Genomic DNA, 21263 nt, shown 5'->3' with positions numbered 1-21263 from the left:
TGCCTCGTGAAGTCTAAGTAGATGCCACTTCCTTTTTTTTCCCACTTTGAGCTAACTTGAATTGTAAGTCAATATCATATGATTGTCACATTAGCACTTTATCAAGAAGTCAGTCAAATTTCGTTAAGAATACATGAAATGCAAAGAAATACCAAATTAGTATAACATTAACGAAAGCTAAAGTCCACTAATGCACATGATTAGTTGTAAAAATATATTGAAGTTTATTGATCGAAAGTGAAAATTACTCATCAAAAGTTTTTTCTGTTTTTGCCAAATTACTCATCATAAAATGACCTGTCAAATTCATCACAACAACCGTTGATGACGTGGGTTTTATATGCGAATCCAACTCAATCGACGGTTATGATTGCGTTGGGCCAAAGACCCCAGCGCCCCAGAGATTTCTCCTCAAAACACCAGAGGGGAAGACCACACCTGACTCTCCCCATCCGGTGACACCTCAAAGTTACAAGCTTTGAGCTTCTTGCCAATATCCCTCGCCAATCTCACTCCGACGGAGTTCTCTTCTCATCATCAGAAGAAGAAGGACTCCCAAGTCCTGACCCCCTTCTCCACCACCTTCAGCTGTCTTCCCTCTCTCGCTTCTCCTGCTTCTCTCGGTCACCCTCGCACTTTTCCATTCCCCAAGTTCTAGCTCATCAATATTGCGGTGCGGTTGGATCTGGGTGCGCCCCTTTTCTTGCCCCAATTGAAGGTTCCCCACACCCACGGAAGTGATAGCTGGGCTAAATTCTCCGTTTTGTCTCCGTTGGCGTTTCTTGATTTGGTAACGAAGGCATTGGGTTTTCGAATTGGGTCGGAAATCAGGATCTTTTTTTCGTTTCTAATCTGGCGGAGAAGAAGGACAAAGCGTCCGCTTGAAAGCTCGTGAATTGGGTTTTTCTATCCTCAGAGTAGATAGGATTTTGGGATTAGGGTTTTTGAAGGGGCCAAATCTGAGGCCTTTAGATAGTTTGGAATTGATACTTTGGTGGTCTCTTTAGGTTGAAGAGAGTGGGTGTGGTTTTGGCGGGATTGAACAGGAGGAATCTGGGCTGCTGATGCCATTTGTCGATTGGCAATTGGGTGGACTTTTTTCGGTGAAATTTTTTGTTATACCGAAAAAGGTTTGAGCAGTATAATGTCTCGGGGCAGGCCCTGAAGATGTCTGTCTATCTACTTCGCTCGCCAGCTATCTTCACAGTAAGCTTTTGCTCCAATATAGCCATGTCTAATTGTGTTTTTGGCTTGATATCATTGCATCTTGGCCAATTAACTATTTGCTTGCTTGTCTTGAGGCTGAATTTTAAGGTTTGTTGGGTAACGTTTGTGCTTTTTTATTTTTTTATTATTTTATTCCTTGAAACAAAAAAAAGAATAGAAATTTGTTTGATAACGTCTATTAATTTTTTTATTTTTAGAAATAGAAAAATATCCAGAAAATGAATTTGAAACAGGGTTAAGAAGTAAAAAAAATTTACTTTTTTATTTAAAAAAAAAGAAGAAATAGAAACAAAGAAACAAAAAAAGAAACTGAGGACCGTCATCTGCAGACCGTCTTCTTCCCTTTCAAGCCGCGGCTTCAGCTCCTCCTCTATCCTCCGTCGTCTGCAGACCGTCTGAAAGCAACGGCCACCAACCCGGTCACTCGCGGCGAAGCCCTGGCCAGTCGAAAGCCGCCGGTAGGCCTTTCTGTTCTCGTCTTTGTTTGATAGTGTGGCGATTCTATAGGGACGCCGTCGAGCGAGGGCCGCCCTCGCCGATCTTGGCGCGGGCCGCCCAGGCCCTCGCGCCCAGATCTGGGCGAGCATTTGAACATATCTTCATGTTTGTGAAGCCGGTTCTTGGCGGAGCCCGATGGAGCCAGCTCCGGAACCTGCCGTCTCTTCGGTGCCGAAGCGGAAGCTCGATTGCCGGTATTGATTCTTTCGTTTTTTGCCTTCGTGCAATGCGTTTGCTACGTTTTCGCTGGTCCTTCTGAGTTTCGGGCATGTAGGGTCGCGGCATTCTGTTGTGTGCTTCTGTGTCTTTGCAATCCTTCGACTCTTGCGTTTATGTGGAGTGCCCGAGGTGTGTGGAGTGCAGGTGCCGGGGTAATTGGATCGGGGAAGATGTTTGCGGATTTTTCGTTTCTGAGTTTTAATACAGTTGAATGATTGGGATGCTGACGACTGGGAGATTATGAGGAGTAGTTACAATATAGGATGAGTAATTTGTGTTTTTCCATGGAAAGGATTAGCAATGACAAGATATTCTTTTCCTTAATTTGTGAGTGTGAGGATAAGGGAACACAAGCTTCGTGTAGTAATTGCATGCAATGCAAGTTAATCCTCAGGGAAGTGGTGATCTATTGTGGTTTGGCTTTGTTGTACAGGAAACATAGGTCATAAATCTCTGGCTTTTAGTGCTGGATAAATCTATCGTTAACCTCGTGGGTTATTAATTGTTCATGCAGGTGTAAGAGCTCAGGTTGCCACTGTTGAAAAAGTGAGCACAGAAGGGGTTCAAAGCGTAGAATCGCCTGTCGTGATAGTTACCGGAGCCTCCAGGGGTATTGGTAAAGCCATGGCATTATCACTGGATAAAGCAGGTTGCAAGGTGGGTGTGATCTTCTCAATCCACAGGCTTTGATTGTTAGCAACTTAGTACTTTGCCCGCTATGAGTGTTCTGCTCTGCAAATGAATGATATATTTTCCTACGCACATCTGTTGCTTGCCCTTGGCAAAGTGGCTACGGTGATTTGAGTAAACAGACTCCCTTATATAGCGAGCCATTCTGAAATAATTCAAGGAATTGCATACGTTGGTTCTCAAGATACAGGATATCTTCATAACAGGCCATAATTGTGTATGCGTCTGTGTGTGTGCATGCACACGTGCCATTCCTCCTAGTGTGCATTTGTAGATGCACTTCTGTCTTGTATTTTGGTTCAGAATATCCACATTAAAGTTTTTTGTTCAATTTGCACAAGTTGAAAGAAAAGATATTTCCAAGAAATATAAAAAGACTTGGACATGGTTGATAGTATTATATAGCTAATTGATGTGACTTAAACTCGGAACTCAAAACGTTGGATCATGAAATAAATCACAGAAACTCTGCCACTTGCATTTTGCACAAAAGCTACGATATTTATTACTTGTTAATTTTTTTCGAGTTTTCTGAAACTTCACCTGTATTAAGCCATGCATAATTCTGACAAAGTAATTCGACCTGTATTTTATTCACCCTTAGTAACCCATCCGTCATGCCAAAGTAATTCTGACAAAGTAATTCTGCCATTGTTGGCTCACTTAACAACATCATTTCCCCAGGTTAATGCTATTGCTCCTGGGTTCATTGCATCTGATATGACTGCCAAACTTGGGGAAGAAGTTGAAAAGAAAATCTTGGAGACAATTCCGTTAGGTGAGATATTAAGGAGTGGCTGTCAGTAATGTGGTATTTCACCGAAGAATTGCTGATTTAGGGATGTTCCAGTCCTCTGACTGTTTCTGAGGACATTACATGAGATCTAATAACAGTTACACTGAAGTATGAATTATATTTTATACTTAGGAAGGCTATACTCTGGAAAGTTTTGGTGGCTTTAGGGTTGGGGAGGGATTGAGAGTATCGTTAACCCCCGATGGAACATCGAATAAGAAGAACAGACCTCGTATCCGTGTTGTGTTGTCTTAACTAAGAGTAGCCCTTCAAAATTTATTTTATCAAAGAGTATGTGAGACTTCTGTTCTGATGTTAGTCATCTTTATGAGTTCAGGAAGGTACGGAAAGCCAGAAGAAGTTGCTGGACTGGTGGAATTTCTTGCCATCAACCCTGCAGCCAGCTACATTACGGGACAGGTAAAAGAATCGCTGTTCCCGCTGTTTTACCCTTTCCCCCTCTCATGACGTTGTTTCAGCTTTGCTTTGCTTAATAATTTGATGTTACTATGCAGGTCTTCACGATAGATGGTGGAATGGTCATGTAGAGTATAATACCTGCTTTGTTGAAGCCTGAATAGAACTTCCAATTGCAGAGCTTAGCCTGTGCAGCAGGGATTCACAAGTGACCGGTGGTATGACATTAGAGTCCATGTTGAAAACTTATTTTGCTTAGGATGGACAATAAGAGGTTTTTGAGGCAAGTTTTGAGATTATTAGCTGCAATTGATCGCACACAATCGTCCTTATGTTTGACATACTTGTTCATGAAATACCATCGTACGATCATTATTGGCTCGATCAGGAAATTGTGATTTGCAGTGTTGAATTCACTAGTTCGAGAATATAAATTTATCTTATGCTTCAACTCCAAATTAGGATGTAAGTAAATCCATCTGCCAATTTCTTTCATAGGCTGTTTACTCATCTTCAACTCCAACTTCAACTCCAAATTAGGATGGAAGTAAATCCATCTACCAATTTCTTTCACAGGCTGTCCATCTACCAATTTCTTTCCAATTTCTTTTCCCTATATGGAGATACGGAATACCCATTTGGACCTACACAAGTGGAGGATGCAGATGAGTGGCATGAGGAGGCATTAAGGATTCATGTCTATATAAATCAATTTCAAAGTTACTGTGACTATTTAAGTGATTAATAAAGCGAATGGATCATATTCAAGCACCCAATAAAATCCGCATCCATGTGTTATTACAATGTTGTGTATGGAGTTTCGAATGTTCTTTATATATATATATATAGTGGCAAAGAACTCTATGCATCATAGAAAAGAGTTTATAAAGAGAAAGAAAGGTATAATTTTCTTAAGTGACAAAAATTAGTGACGTCAGCTATTGTATATTATAGCACTGTCAAGGTTGACCCGGAGGGTTCTTCACATTCGTCGAAGGAGTTCTTGTTTTGTTTATTTATTGGTAATAAAAACAACTAACACATGGTTAAGATGTAAGCATTCTTTTTTTATCTTTTGGTAATTTAATATGAGAATAAATAGTATTTATAATAGCGGCTGTGAAGAAACTTTTGAAATAGATCAATATGGTATTTAGAATAATAAAAAGATTAAGAAAATTAATTTTATCCATGAAGAGCATGCTAAACATATATATAAACATTGCTTATGGTATTTATTGCTTATTGCATATATATATAAAGTAGTGTGAGTCAAAAAGGATTAGACAAACCAATAAACAATGCTTATTGGTTTTTTCACTTATAACTTGTACTTATAGTTAAATAAAAGATATAGACTTGAATGAATAAAATTGGGAATAGAAATTTTTTTGGTTGTACCAAGCACATTTATGTTCTTTTTCTATTCCAGAAATAGAAATTTTGTGTAGTTACTAAACGCATTTTTTTGCTTAGAAACTCATCCAGGAAATAGAAATAGAAAAAACTATTTCTGAAAGAAACGTTACCAAACGCTCCCTTAGTGACTAAAGAGCACGTATTAGGTTCAGTAAGTCTGATGAGTGAGTCCATTAGAATGCCTTTGAGCTTGGTGTATTCTGGAATTGTCCTTTCTTTGTATGTCAAGATACTATTATCTATCGCGACTGCCTGTTGTCTAAAACTTCTTGTAATGATGCTTCAAGTGATTTATAATTTGACTCGGTGCAACTGAAGTTAAAATGTTTTTAAGGTTGAGGTCTTAAAGCAAGACCAGAGTGAGAGGAAGATGTCTGAGTTGAGAGTTGACTTTTACTTGAGATCGAGTTATTAAATGTGGTGTGGAAGAAATGCATTGCCTGAAAAAAATGATAGGATGAGCTATTTTTCCCAAAGAGAAAAGACAAGTTGACTCAGATGAGTGAGTAACCACACATTCGAAAATTGGTTCATGTGACTTTTGCGTTTTCAATGCAAGCTCGTGCTTTTCCAAATCTGGCAAACACATAATTATACTTCATATTAAGCTGTTGCTATGTTAACATGCCAGAGAAATTCTTTATTTTTGCCCTCATAGTCCTCCTAGTCGTCATCATCGTCTTCATCTTAATCATCTAAAAAGCCTTAGCCTTGAGTTTTTTAAACTCTATGCCAACCTTCTATTCTCCTGACAAAGAAATATAATGAAATATTATACATAGGCATCTTTACGTTGCCTTCAGCTAACATAAATTTTCATGTGCTGTCTAATGATAGGCTTTATATAGATCTGTGTTGTGTCATGTTGGTGATTGTGTGAATTTTCTCTTCCTTGTGTGTATCATAGTCGATAGTGATGTATAGTTTCTCACAGGAGGACTGCACGCGGATCGCAGAAACCATGTTTGGAATAAATTTGTTTCCCCCCAAGTGTGCGAATGGAAAAGCCATTTTGATTGCAGGAGAAAAGTGTTTTAAAAGGTCTAAAGTGTTGTCTTCTCTTGTTTCATTAGACAATATATAGAAGCTGAAACGGCTTAATGTTGGATGTGATTACTGTGAAGACTGATAGTTTTAACGACTGATACAAGTGAAGGTGGAGTGAATACATAATCAAAGTGGAGGAAATGTGACCGGCGCAGTGGTAATAAACAGAATTTCACCTCATCCCTTGCGAAATTGTCACAATTCTGTCTGTGAAGCAACCTCTCACTCTGTAGTCAATGCTATGCCAGAGCCTTCGCTGCTGAGCATTTCTCGCACCCTCTTTCTTGGCTATGGCTATGTTTCCAACCACTGTTATTCTTCTATCTCTGAGCTCCTTAATTTGACGTTTCACCTTGTCAGAAAAAGGCTATCCAGTCTGTCTTAACAAAATTGGACATTCTCCAAAAACAAAGGAAGGAAAAGAAGCTATTATTGGGGGACAGTTTGTCAAAATGCAGTTACTTGGAAGTGCAAATTGTTGTATACAATACCATACATGAGTACTGGTGAGAGCAGGTGCGAGAGAAATAGCAGCTGGTCCGCTTATGCTAGACATTCACATTCACGCGCTTGCTTTATCTTTAGCTTCATATCTTCTCTCTCTCTCTCTCTCTCTCTCTCTCTCTCTCTCTCTCTCTCTCTCTCTCTCTCTCTCTCTCTCTCTCTCTCTCTCTCTCTCTCTCTCCCTCCTTAATCTTGTTGCAGAATATCCTCCCTACCCGCTGCCCAATATAATTAATTTTTTATGATCTGCACCCCTAATGTCATCTACACTATGATCTAAATGTGTCGCACAATATGCAATTAGGTGCGAGGTCCCAAGAGAAATCAATGTCTATAGTTACGGCATTTTCTTGCGTGAGATGTTCACGGAGTTTATGCCACCGATGACACATTGCGAGACAATTTGACTCTTCATAGTTTTGTTGCTGTAGTTTTGCCTAAATGAGTGCAGGGAAGGATGGACCATATTTTGTGTCAAGAGAGGAAGAGAGAGTCATTTAGACCCCTATATAGCCCTCAGCATTGGCTTTCCAAAAGCTACGGCATATTTAAAGAGTGTTTGGTCGTGGTTTATGATATTGGAGTTGCTTCTTCCATCGAAGTGCCTGGAAGATTCATGAGCATTAGCGCAATTGCAAATCAGCTGCAAATGATTAGGGAGAAACTCTTTGCTTTGGGTTTATATGGACAAGATGAACCGCCACAGGTGATATGATAATTAGTGAACTTTTCTCACTCTGTCCTTTACATATTTAAGTGTTGTTTGTAAGGGGAGGCAGGCACGGAAAAGCATAACCGGAGAGAAATGATCACTTCCGTAAGAAGATCATAGTTGATTACAATTCTTCATCTATAGTGATATCGCACCAGCATAAGGCCCGTGATGCACGGGTCTCGAGCATTGCTATGATTTTTCTGAGTCAATCTTAGTCATAGTCATAAAGTTCTTTGGTTGGTATTGACACCAATTTAGAAGAACAAAATCAATCAACTGTGGCCTATGGGAAATCTGAAAAGTAATATCCACGATAAAGCTTCTTCACTGTATAAATAGTTGTTCTCAAATTTTCCTTGATCTTACTAGGGTAATTGTGTAAATTTCTAACAAAAAGAAAAGAAGTGACGTGTGGGGTTTCATTCTTGTTAAATCCTAACTAGTTTCCTTTCTTATTGGAAATTTATATTTCACGCTTTCTTTGTTCAGAGGTTTCCTAATTCAGAGGAGAGTTTGGTTTCTACAGCTTGATTAGAAATTGCTCTCCAATGTCAATCCCCAATTTGATGTATGAAATAATTGGCAATCGGTAATGTTGTAGCAAAGCAAAGTTAAGACAGTTACATGCTTCCTAAATGAGCAATCTTTATCTCTTTTGGGACACAGACAGTTTTTGGATTCAGCTTTCTCGTGTAGAGTATCTCGAAGGTTAATTTCAATGCCAGGGGATGTATAACAATGGTTTGGTAGACTTAGTCTTACACAATTCTGGCACTGCCATCGTGCGTCTGATTTCACAATTAAGGATATTGTTCCAATACTTGTACACATTTCGCATTCTTTACTTCCATGCTGCTAAGGATGAAAGACCACTTTTCTTCTACTGGAGAATCCTAACTCCAAGCAACTGTTAATGGTCCACAAGAAAATACTTGTAATCATGGTTATCTAGTGCAATTTCATTCTCTTCTGCATATAAAAGTCGTTAAATGAAGTCAAATCATTCACAAGAAAAATCTACTTGTGTTGTAGCAAACGCGGAAAAGCAAACACAGAACACGAGGATTTACGTGGTTCGATCACAACGTGATCTACGTCCACGGGCGAGGCAAGACAAAATTCCACTATAATCAAAGAGAGTACAGTTTTCAGAAGTCGAAACAACGACAAAAGCTCACGGCTTACAAAACTCTCTGAAAATAAAATTCTCTCTCTCTCTACAATGAGAAAACCTAGCCGCGGAACTAAATCTCAATTTTCGGGTCGCACAAAAATATGTCGGGTCGGGTGTTAAACCGGACTGAGAACATAAAATTCAAGACATATTTAACAAATCTCCACCTTGGCTTGAATTTCCCAAAATAAAACAGTCAAGAAGCCGAACACATTCTCTCGGCATCCCTAAGCCTACGTGAGCTAACTCGGTGTAGGAAACAAGGACTGCAACGAAAGAACATATCCACTTCAAAACACAAATGTAGAACTGTCATTTACCTCTCCACCAAAGCCCCAGAAGGGGCAAACTCAACTGAGCATGCCAATCAAGTTCAAGCAATGCTTAAACTTGTTGGCGGGAACTGGCTTGGTCAACATATCAGCAGGATTGTCAGCTGTACCAATTTTCTTTACTGTCATATTTCTCTCAGCAACTGCCTCTCGAATAAAGTGATACCTGACATCGATGTGCTTAGTCCTCTCATGATATGCTTGATTTCTAATCAAGTATATAGCACTCTGATTGTCGCAAAAGACAACCGAATTGTCTTCCCGCCGTAGCCCAAGTTCCCGAACAAGATTCCTTAACCAAATACCTTCTTTCACCGCTTCGCTCGCCATATACTCGCCTCCGTAGTAGACAAAGCAACCGTCGATCGTAAGGTTGACCTCCAACTAATAGCCGAACTAGATAGTGTGAAAAGATAGCCAGTCAAAGATCTCCTCTTATCGAGATCACCTGCATAATCGGAATCCACAAATCCCACGATTGAGGTACCGTTGGAACTGTTTCTATCAAACACTAGGCCCAACTCTGCGAAGCCTCTAAGATACCTAAGTATCCATTTCACTGCCTGCCAATGAACCTTTCCAGGATGCGCCATATATCTACTAACCACACTAACTGCCTGCGCAATGTCTGGACGAGTGCATACCATAGCATACATAATGCTACCGACTGCACTGGAGTATGGGACACGAGACATCGCAGCCTCCTCGACCTCTGATTGAGGTGAATGTAGAGCTGAAAGTCTAAAATGGGATGCCAACGGTGTACTCACGGGCTTAGCGTTTTGCATGCCAAACCTCTCAAGTACCTTCTCAATATAACTCCTCTGTGAGAGATATAACTTCCCTTCTTTCCTGTCCCTCTGAATCTCCATTCCTAAGATCTTCTTGGCAGGACCCAGATCCTTCATCTCGAACTCCTCACTGAGCCGTTTCTTCAAGATCAACACTTCTGACATGTTCTTTGCAGCAATGAGCATGTCATCCACGTACAAGAGAAGATAGACAAAGGATCCATCTGAACCCTTCCTGAAGTAGACACAACTATCATAGTTGCTCCTATGATAACCGCTCCCTATCATAAAGCTGTCAAATCTCTTGTACCACTGTCTTGGTGACTGCTTCAGACCATACAAGGATTTCTTCAATTTACAAACATGATCTTCCTTGCCTTCTACGTAATAGCCCTCGGGCTGGGCCATATAAATAGTTTCCTCAAGCTCGCCATGCAGAAAAGCAGTCTTCACGTCAAGTTGCTCAAGCTCTAAGTCAAATTGAGCAACTATAGCCAGCAACACACGAATGGAAGTGTGTTTTACCACAGGGGAGAAAACTTCGTCATAATCAATTCCCTCCTTCTGGTTGTAGCCTTTAGCTACGAGCCGAGCCTTGCATCTAGCATTTTCAACACCTGGAATTCCTTCCTTTTTCTTGAAGACCCATTTACACCCGATGGCTCTTTTTCCCTTAGGCAACCGCACCAAGTCCCAAGTCCGGTTCTTGTGAAGTGATTCAAGTTCCTCAACCATAGCAATGTACCCATTTCTCTCGATTCCGTGCAAGTAACGCCTTCGTATAGGTAGAAGGTTCCCGAATACCCATATCTTCCGCGTCGAAAGAGCATAAGCCACCAGATCAGAGAATCCATATTTCTGAGGAGGCCGAGTCTGCCTCCTTTCTCTGCCAGTAGCAATAGAGTATGGCTGCTCCACCTCATCTACAGCTTCCTCATCTAAACTTGAATCAACAGGAGCATTTTGCTCGTTCAAAACATTCTGAGAGGTCTTTTCTGGAAGCTCCACCTGAACCTCCACCTCATTCATATCACTCTCATGTTTTCCTGCAAACTCATCAACAACTTTCCTTTGATCAAGCATATGCATTTCATTAAATGTAACATCCCTACTAATAATGAACTTAGGTGAGTTAGGTTCCTGGCACCATAAACGATAACCTTTCACCCCATCAGCATACCCAACAAAAATACATTTCTTTGCTCTAGGTTCTAACTTACCATCCTTAACATGATAATAAGCAGAGCATCCAAAAACCTTTAGATTAGAATAATCACAAGGCTTACCTGACCACATCTCAAAAGGAGTCTTGCATTCTATTGCTGTTGAAGGAGAGCGATTAACCAGATAACAAGCCGTGTTAATAGCTTCAGCCCAAAAATCCTTTTCCATGCCAACATTAGAGAGCATGCATCTTGCTCTCTCCAATAGAGTTCTGTTCATACGTTCTGCCACTCCATTCTGCTGTGGAGTGTGTCTAACTGTACGGTGTCGAACAATACCTGCATCTCGCACGTAATTCATTAAAATCGCCACCACGTAACTCAAGACCATTATCGCTCCTAAGACGTTTGATCTTCTTCCCTGTCTCGATTCTCAACAAGAGCTTTCCACTTCTTGAAGGTTTCAAACACATCACTTTTTCTTTTCAGAAAGTAAACCCAAACCTTCTTGGAATAATCGTCAATGAACGTCACAAAGTAAAGAGCACCACCCTTAGATGGAACCTGTGCTGGTCCCCATAAATCGGAATGGATATAGTCGAGTGTGCCCTTTGTCGAATGCGTCCCCGTACTGAATCTGACTCTACATTGCTTGCCAAGAACACAATGCTCACAGAAATCTAGCGAGGTCGTCTGCTCCCCACAAAGTAAACCACGTTTACTCAAAACTGACATGCCACGCTCACTCATGTGGCCCAAACGCATGTGCCATAATTTCGTTCTATCATTATCAGAAACGGAATTGCTTGTGCCAATCGAAGAACCCATAACTGTGCTACCCTGCAAATGATACAAGTGATTCACCTTGTTTCCTTTCATCACAACTAGATTGCCTTTTGTAACTTTGAGAACTCCACCTCCACCTGAGTACACACACCCAATGGAATCCAAACTGCTCAACGAGATAAGGTTTCTCTTCAAGTCTGGTATATGTCTAACTTCAGTCAAGGTTCTTACTGCTTTGTCGTGGCACTTAATCCGAACAGTACCAATACCCACGACTTTGCATACAGCATCATTCCCCATCAAGACTGATCCACCATTCAATGGCTCGTATGTGGTGAACCATTCCCTGTTTGGGCACATGTGATATGATGCTCCCGAATCCATTATCCAAACATCATTGGACAAATTAACAGCAGAGCATGCCGTAAGAACACTGTCTGACGCATTAGCCTCATTTTCGTTTGCAACATTCGCCGAATCTTGTTTTTGACCATGCTGCTTATCCTTTTTCTTGAGCGAAGGACAATCTGACTTGTAATGTCCCTTTTTATGACAATAGTAGCACTCAACGTTCATCTTATCTCCAGGTGGCTTAGATTTTGAACGACCAACAGATTTCCCTCGGAAAGCTTTATCCCTGCTCTTGGTCCTGCCTCTCACAAACAAACCATCTGCTTTATTTTCACTGGTATTCCCATTCAATTTTGTTCTCAGTTCTGCAGAATTCAAAGATGCTTTGACATCCTCCAAAGTTATGGATTCACGTCCATAAAGCATCGAGTTCACAAAATTTTCGTATGAGGCAGGCAGTGAACATAACACGATCAAAGCTTGATCTTCATCCTCGAGTTTAATATCTAAATTTTTCATATCCAGAACAATTTTATTAAACTCATCCAAGTGTTCCTGAACAGACGTACCTTCGCGCATCTTTAGGGTATAAAGACGCTGCTTCAAATAAAGTCTCGATGTTAGAGATTTCTTCATATAGAGACTTTCCAGTTTCTTCCAGAGATCGGCCGCTGTTTCTTCATCCGCGACTTCTCGCAAAACCTTGTCATCAAGAGACAACTGGATCGCGCTATGCGCCTTCTCGTCCATCTCTTCAATCTCAGCCGAGGTCATATTGTCTGGATATTTTCCGTCCAGCGCCTTAACCGTACCCTCTCGCCTCAATAAAGCCTTCATCTTTATTCTCCATAATCCGAAGTTGTTCTGTCCGTCAAAAGATGAGATCTGAAACTTCAAAGATGCCATCTTGCTCGAACCCTAGAATCGGACGTAGCTCTGATACCAGTTTGTTGTAGCAAACGCGGAAAAGCAAACACAGAACACGAGGATTTACGTGATTCGATCACAACGTGATCTACGTCCACGGGCGAGGCAAGACAAAATTCCACTATAATCAAAGAGAGTACAGTTTTCAGAAGTCGAAACAACGACAAAAGCTCACGGCTTACAAAACTCTCTGAAAATAAAATTCTCTCTCTCTCTACAATGAGAAAACCTATCGGCCCAACTCTCCGCGTCGCGAACTAAATCTCAATTTTCGGGTCGCACAAAAATATGTCGGGTCGGGTGTTAAACCGGACTGAGAACATAAAATTCAAGACATATTTAACAACTTGCAATATGCATCTCGAGCATCGTTGATCAATGAATACTTGGAGAATAAACGCAAGCCAAAATCAGTACCGGAAGAAAAGAACGGGGAAGGAATTAGAGTTGGAAGCAAATGGGTCTAGTTGCATTACAAAGAGGAGTGATTTGACCTACTTTGTAATCCTGGTATTACAGCCACTCCTAGCTTACTTGTTCATTTGGGTGCTGCCACTTCCAACACGCTGCATGCATGCTTTAACCAAACGCTGTCTTGATCGGCAGAGACTTTCCTTGTCAATTCAGGGACCACTTCGGTCAAACATATTTGCTGAAAATCAAAGGACTTGTCCACATTCCTGAATCAAACAGAGCCATATATGCATCACGAATAACGGAATCGTAAAAAGGTTTACTAATCCATTGATCTGTCAATCCTTGGTTTCAGACATCGTCTTGGAGATGTTGAACTGCCTGCATCCGCTGCCGCATTAAAATCACAAGGTGACAGCGCCCTTGTAGTGTCATTCTCAAAGATGTCGAAAGACAAACTCGATTATGAAGACAGTTTATGGGTTTTTTTTTATATATATCTTCAGAAGTATCGATATGTGTACATTTCAGCTCCTTGGAGGCATAAGTTTATTTTATCCCAAAAGATGTCCATCGGGGCATTTTAATCGCTAGTAAATATCACTACTAAACAATTCTTTTTTCTTTCGATAATTAATTAACTCATTAGTGGTTAAAGTATGGCGAAAAGCAGCTAAATTATGCTATTTGACTAGGAAAGGACGGGTTTTGGAAGTGGACAGCTCGAGGACTTAATTTGATGTGTTCCCGTAGATAATAAATAAGGTCAACGGAGACTAGCAATTGATATTCAAGTATAGTGGAAAATCTTAACTACCATCATATTCCAATGTGTAATCTATTAACGTGGACGTGAAGGGAAGTTGATGATACTTTGTGTACTCTTTCCATGGACCTTTCTCAATTAAACTGTGTAAACGCTTTTCAAATTAGACGTCTTAAAGGATTTCAAGTGAAACAATGCAAATCAACAACACGAGCCTAGTGCATGGATGTCTTGTGAAATGTCTTTCTTTGGCTTTTCCTTAGATTGGTCAAAGGAAGAGGAACTCAGCAACTACCTTGAAATTAATGGTACTCCCACATGATTATAATAATCATACGCTCGAAAAAGTCTTGCTTAAGGAATGCGTGTGATTCACTATGGATTGGACATTATTTAATAATCACATCTGAAAAAGTTATGGTAGGACACTTGTACAAATTATATCATGGGAACTTTTATTTTCCATCTTTTTTTATTGCTGCTAATCGGCTCTTTTCCCGTAGAAACTTAACCTTTAGTCCCTATCTTCTTTCTTTTGAATTTATCGTGGACAGGCTTGAGTTAATTTTGAAAACTTTTTCAGTTGTTGTTCCAAAAAAGAAGTGAAGACCTAATTTTTTCCATTTTCAATATATATTCGGTTTGTGGAAAAAAAAGTTGGATGAGAAAGGAGATATTGGAAACCATATTTTCATTTTAGGCTAAGAAAGAATGAAAACGAAAAATATTTACATTTTGTGAGATAAAATGAAAGCTTTTCTTATTTTCATTTGGATGTTGTTTCCAATCCTCTCCTTTTACCATCGTTGTTTTCTTTCTCTTACACGACAATGAAGGTAGAAATTTTGACAATTCTCACGGAATAAATATATCTATACTTGATGTGGGTTTCTACATACATATTTTCATTAGGATGAACATTTATTAGCTATAGAAGAATAGATCTACGTCTAAATGTTTTGTGCAAGTAACATTTATGGGCATTTTTGCCATGTTGTGGGCTAATTCACAATAAAGTTATCGGGCTGAAACAAATGTGACCATTGATCCAATAACCGATAATAGTTATCAATAAACATCTAACGATCATCGTTACTCATTTAACCTCTCGCGATGAATTTACTAATTTTGCCTTGGTTTTTTCCCATGGCATTGTAGAAAGGGCTGAGGGGTTACGGGGGCCGGTTTTTTCCGAGAAGCTTGATGCAAATTTCAAAATATGTGAACAATATAAACTATGATGACGCATAACGTTCATATCTCTCCTTCTATATTAAGAACAATATTTTATCTGGTTCGAAGGAAAAGAATTACCCGGACCGCATACACTATTGCTCCTCGTAAGTCAAAAGAGATGGGAATCCTTTGTGAATCCTACATGACTCCATTCTGACAAGTGACGACCACGCCAAAAACTAGAAGTCTCTTTCGTTTGATTTTAGACTCCAACTTTTCTATAATTTCTCCGGTTCACATTGACTTTTTTTTTTTTGTGGGTCGAGGTTCACATTGGCTTTAAAGACTGAGAAAGTTAAAAAGTAGACCTTGGTGTGTGGCACGCTATCTTTTTATTTTATTTTATGATCTTTTATAATAGTATATGTCCCAAAGTAGCCCACAAGCTATTAAATTCGTAATTTAAGATTAAATATAGGAACGTCACGGAGCCACTTGAAGAGAAACCATGGTAAAGTTTTCTCTTCCTTCTAATGATTATTTTTACTAAAAAAGTTATAGAGAAGTTTGTCCATTTACGTTCTGACATTAACAATGTTTTACAAATGCAGGAAGGAGGCTTGCAATGACAACTGTTACAATGAAATTACATAAATCAATTTCTTTGAAATTCTATTTGACAGTATTCAACCACTGATAATGAATGTTCTTAAAAAGTTCTAAGTTGCTAATCTGTTTAAAAAGATGATATTTTTTTTTAAAAAAATCTTTTGCAGGGTCCCAAGGTATAATAAGAGTAAATACACTTTTTGATATATTTTCTTCATATTTTGTATTTTATAAATAACTGAATTTTCACTACTATTTCCATGGATTATGATGAAAGTAAAGATTAAGGTTGAGGTATGTATTTTCCGTTCTTAAATTCTTTTTTTCTAAATGTAATGGAGATTTGCTCATTTCAACAAGTAAAAAACGCAAGTGACAATTAGGATTATACATTTTATAATGCCGTAATTATGTAGTTTTTTATCGACTCAAATTGACTTTTTTCACATGCTATATGTCTGTCTCGACCAAACTAATGATGAATGACGACGACCAATGAAGAGAAATGTGGAAAGAACGAGTTGATGTTAAGGGTGCTTGTGGGTGGCTCCTGGTTGTGTCGTGCTTCTTTCAAATATGAGTGGGTTCTGTTTGCTGTATGCGAGGTACTTTAGATAGGTAGTGGAGATCATAGCATAATTTAATCAACAGGAACCGCTTCTAATGGAAGGATTTTGCCTCTGCTTTGGCAATGGTGCACAGAGATTCGTTGGAATAACGCTATCTCATCATGCGAGGTTAATTTTTTTGTAATAACTTTGGGATGTATGAAAGCGGTGACCTTTTGAGTCTCCATTTTATGTCATAAAGCAGCGGTCTCCATTTTAACCTTAACTAGTCAGGATTCTCACACATCTCCACTCTTAATACGGGCCGGGGCATACTCTCACCCGGATTCCATGAACTGCGCGCAATCATCACTTTCGAAATTTGTGGGACTCGCGGATCCATGGTTTATGCATATTGGGCAAGAAACTAATGTGTAAAAAAAAAAGGGAAGAAAAGGTAGAATTCCACCCCACGATAGTATCAAAAAGAAAAAGGCGCTTTAATAACCACTGAGTAAAAAAAAAAGAGGAAAAGAAAAAAAAAACGATTCCAAGACAACCGAGTCAAAAAGAAAAAAGAAGAAAAGCGCCTCAAAAAGCTGTTTGGAGAAATCGACACGTTCTTATAAATCTCTTCACAGTTTCCATTAGGTAAAAGTGCCAAAAAAGTCATAAACTTTTTGTATTGGTACCGATTTAGTCATAAATGTTTTTTTGGTGTCAATTCAGTCCTAAACCTTTTGAATTGATGTCAATTCAGCCATAAACTTTTTTATGGTGCTAATTCAGTCCTAAACCATTTGTTTTTATGTCAATTCAGTTCTTCCGATCAATTTTAGCCGGATTTTGCTGACGTGGATGCCGGCTGGCGGGCGGCCGATCACTGACGCTGACGTGGACAACTTTAATAATATTTTAATAATTTTTAAATTTTTATTTAAAATTTTTTCTTTTTTTTCCCCCTCCCTTCCCTCCTTCCTCTGGCCGGCTCCGGCGAGGCTCGACCTCACCAGTGGCCGGCGAGGGCGAGCCTCGCCGGCGCTGGCCTCTGGTGTCTGGTCGGTCACTAGTCCGGCGACCGGCTGGAGGAAAGAGGGAGGGGAGAGGAAAAAGAAAAGAAAAGAAAAAACGAAAAAAATAATTAATTAATTAAAAAAAATTAAAAATATTATCAAAGTTATCTATGTCAGTGCCGGTGACCGGCCGCCGGCCGGCGTCCACGTCAGCAAAATTCGACCAAATTTGGTCGGAAGAACCGAATTGGCACAAAAACAAAAGGTTTAGGACTGAATTGGCACTAATGCAAAATATTTAGGACTGAATTAGCACAAAAAAAAAGTTTAGGACTGAGTTGGTACCAAAAAAAGGTTTAGAACTAAATTGGCACCAATGCAAAAGGTTTAGGACTTTTTTGGTACTTTTCCAATTTCCATTAGCACCAATCCTATCTCTCGCTTCTTCTTGCCTTGCTTTCATATTTACCTGCTTCCTTGGGCTTTGAATCATGAAACTCGTAAGCATGTGTATAACAGAGTTTCAATCATGCCATTTGCTTGTTGGTATTGCTCTTGCATTGTGCTTTAACCAAGTCTGGTCCACCACCAATGAAACAGTTAGACTTGCACTGCTCGCATTTAAGGTTGGCATAGCCGGAGATCCTGTCGGCGTGCTCAACACATGGAACAATAGCATTGGGTTTTGCCAGTGGTATGGCGTTACGTGTGGCCGAAGGCACCAAAGGGTCACGGTCTTGGATTTGTCATCACAAGGACTCTCCGGATTAATATCTCCTCATATCGGGAATATGAGCTTCGTAAGGGAAATTCGGCTCCAAAACAACAGTCTCGATCAAGTCTTGTCCACCACCAATGAAACAGACAGACTTGCACTAGAATTTAAGGCCGGTATAGCTAGAGATCCTTTCGGCGTGCTCAAGTCATGGAACAATAGCACTGGATTTTGCCAGTGGTTTGGCGTTACGTGTGGTCGGAGGCACCGGAGAGTCACAGCCTTGGACTTGTCATCACAAGCACTCTCCGGATCAATCTCTCCTCATATTGGGAATCTCAGTTTTGTAAGGGAAATGTTACTCCAAAACAACAGTCTCGATCATGAAATCCTTTCGCAAGTCGGCCTGTTGCGCCGCCTTCGTGTCTTAGCACTACACAACAATTCATTGGTCGGTGAAATTCCCAAAAACATATCCGCTTGCTCAAACCTTGTCAAACTCAATCTTCGAGTCAACTAACTAACTGGAGAGATTCCCGGAGAGCTCGGTTCACTGTCGAACCTACGGATGGTCGCTTTGTCTGTTAATAGTTTGACTGGGAGTGTGCCTTCCACCATTGGGAACTTATCTTCACTGGAGATCCTTTTTTTAACCTTGAACAACTTGGGTGGGAGCATTCCCCAAGTTCTGTGAGATAAAATGAAAGCTTGCTTTTCTTATTTTCATTCGGAAGTTGTTTCCAATCATCTCCTTTTCCCATCGTTGCTTTCTTTCTCTTGCGCGACAATGAAGGCAGAAATTTTGACAATTCTCACGGAATAAATATTTCTATACTTGATGTTTGTTTCTATATACATATTTTCGTTAGTATGAACATTTATTAGCTATAGAAGAATAGATCTACACTAAATGTTTTGTGCAAGTAACATTTGTGGGCATTTTTGCAATGCTGTGGGCTAATTCACAACAAAGTTATCGGGCTCAAACAAACGTGACCGTTGATCTAATAACCGATAATGGTTGTCAATAAACATCTAACGATCATCGTCAGTCATTCAACCTCTCGTGATGAGTTTACTAATTTTGCCTTGGTTTTTGCCCACGGCATTGTAGAAAGGGCTGAGGGGCTACAGGGGCCGGTTTTTTCCGAGAGGCTTGATGCAAATTTCACAATATGTAAACAATATAAACTATGATGACGCATAACGTTCATATCTCTCCTTGTATATTAAGAACAATATTTTATCTGGTTCGAAGGAAAAGAAATTATCCGGACCGCATACACTATTGCTCCTCGTAAGTTAAAAGACATGGGAATCCTTTGTGAATCCTACATGACTCCACTCTGACAAGTGACGACCACGCCAAAAACTGGAAGTCTCTTTCGTTTGAATTTAAAGTCCAACTTTTCTATAGTTTCTCCGGTTCACATTGACTTTTTTTTTTGGTCGAGGTTCACATTGGCTTTAAAGACTGAGAAAGTTAGAAAGTAGACCTAGGTGTGTGGCACGCTATCTTTTTTTATTTTTATTTTTTATAATCTTTTGTAATAGTATACGTCCCAACGTAGCACACAAGCTATTAAATTCGTAATTTAAGATTAAATGATTATTTCGCATCAAGAAAAAAAAAACCGGCCAAAATAGGTTACAATTACCACCATACTATTCCAAACTTATATAGGAAATGCTAGACTTTCGGAATTGGGTGCTTAACAAGTATCTTGTTAATTAAATGCTTATCAAAATAGGTATACGGTGTGCGTCAGCTCCTGATTTTCAAGCTTTGAAGATCCACGTGGCTTCTTCCTCATGTGCGTACAATTTTCTTTTTCCTTTGTTTTTTTTGTGGTTGGGGGGGGGGAGATAAACATTTTCCTAATGGCATGTATATATACCTTTATCATCCTTTTATTTTCTTTATGATGGTTTCATAATAGTGTAATTGTACTTTCGGATCAATTCTATCCATTACGGTGGCTGTACATCTCAATTCCTTATCATTTTCTTTGACTACACATAGTTACTCTTTCTCTCTCTCTCCCTAATTGCAATTACCCGTGTAGATTGTACAACATACCATTTAAAAACAGGAACGTCACGGAGCCATTTGAAGAAACCATGGTAAACTTTTCTCTTCCTTCATAATTATTATTTTTACTAAATAAGTTTTGGAGAAGTTTGTCCATTTACGTTCTGACTTTAAAAATGTTTTACAAATGCAGGAAGGAGGCTTGCAATGACAACTGTTGCAATGAAATTGCATAAATCAATTTCTTTGAAATTCTATTTGATAGTATTCAACCACTGATAATGAAGGTTCTTAAAAAGTTGTAAGTTGCTAATCTATTTGAGAAGATCATATTTTTTTTATAAAAAAAATCCTTTGCAAGGTCCTAAGGTAGAATAAGAGTAAATACACTTTTTTGATATATTTTCTTCATATTTTGTATTTTATAAATAACTGAATTTTCACTACTATATCCATGGATTATGACGAAAGTAAAGATTAAGGTTGAGGTATGTATTTTCCGTTCTTAAATTCTTTTTTTCTAAATGTAATGGGGATTTGCTCATTTCAACAAGTAAAAAACGTAAGTGACAATTAGGATTATACATTTTATAATGCCATGATTATGTCGTTTTTTATCTACTCAAATTGACTTTTTCACATGCTATGTGTCTGTCTCGACCAAATTAATGATGAATGACGACCAATGAAGAGAAATGTGGAAAGAACGAGTTGATGTTGAGGGTGCTTGTGGGTGGCTCCTGGTTGTGTTGTGCTTCTTTCGAATATGAGTGGGTTCTGTTTGCTGCATGCTAGGTAGTGGAGATCATAGCATAATTTAATCAACAGGAACCAATTCTAATGGAAGGATTTTGCCTCTGCTTTGGCAATGGTGCACAGAGATTCGTTGGAATAACGCTATCTCATAATGCAAAGTTAATTTTTTTGTAATAAC

At 39.3% G+C, this 21263-nt stretch overlaps 1 protein-coding gene across 1 annotated transcript; it reads left to right on the top strand.

Annotated features, from left to right (window-relative positions):
* The first annotated feature begins 1860 nt into the window (after positions 1 to 1860).
* Positions 1861 to 3978, top strand: LOC115661860 (3-oxoacyl-[acyl-carrier-protein] reductase, chloroplastic-like). Its single transcript, XM_056306835.1, has 6 exons — positions 1861 to 1919; positions 2000 to 2073; positions 2459 to 2601; positions 3319 to 3412; positions 3768 to 3850; positions 3946 to 3978. The coding sequence occupies exons 1-6, from the start codon at positions 1861 to 1863 to the stop codon at positions 3976 to 3978; spliced, it is 486 nt and encodes a 161-aa protein (XP_056162810.1).
* Positions 3979 to 21263: the final 17285 nt, after the last annotated feature.

Source organism: Syzygium oleosum, unplaced genomic scaffold (assembly GCF_021117445.2).
Source record: "Syzygium oleosum isolate NSW1041296 unplaced genomic scaffold, Sole_v2.1 Sole_v2.48, whole genome shotgun sequence".
NCBI lineage: Eukaryota > Viridiplantae > Streptophyta > Magnoliopsida > Myrtales > Myrtaceae > Syzygium > Syzygium oleosum.
The sequence above is the reverse complement of the archived record's forward strand: the minus strand, read 5'-3'. Positions and strand labels throughout refer to the sequence as shown.

Coding starts and splice junctions, on each gene's coding strand:
- LOC115661860 (XM_056306835.1), top strand. CDS start 1,861: ATGGAGCCAGCTCCGGAACCTGCCGTCTCTTCGGTGCCGAAGCGGAAG. Junction 3,413..3,767: donor CTTGGAGACAATTCCGTTAG/GTGAGATATTAA, acceptor TTATGAGTTCAG/GAAGGTACGGAAAGCCAGAA. Junction 3,851..3,945: donor CCAGCTACATTACGGGACAG/GTAAAAGAATCG, acceptor GTTACTATGCAG/GTCTTCACGATAGATGGTGG.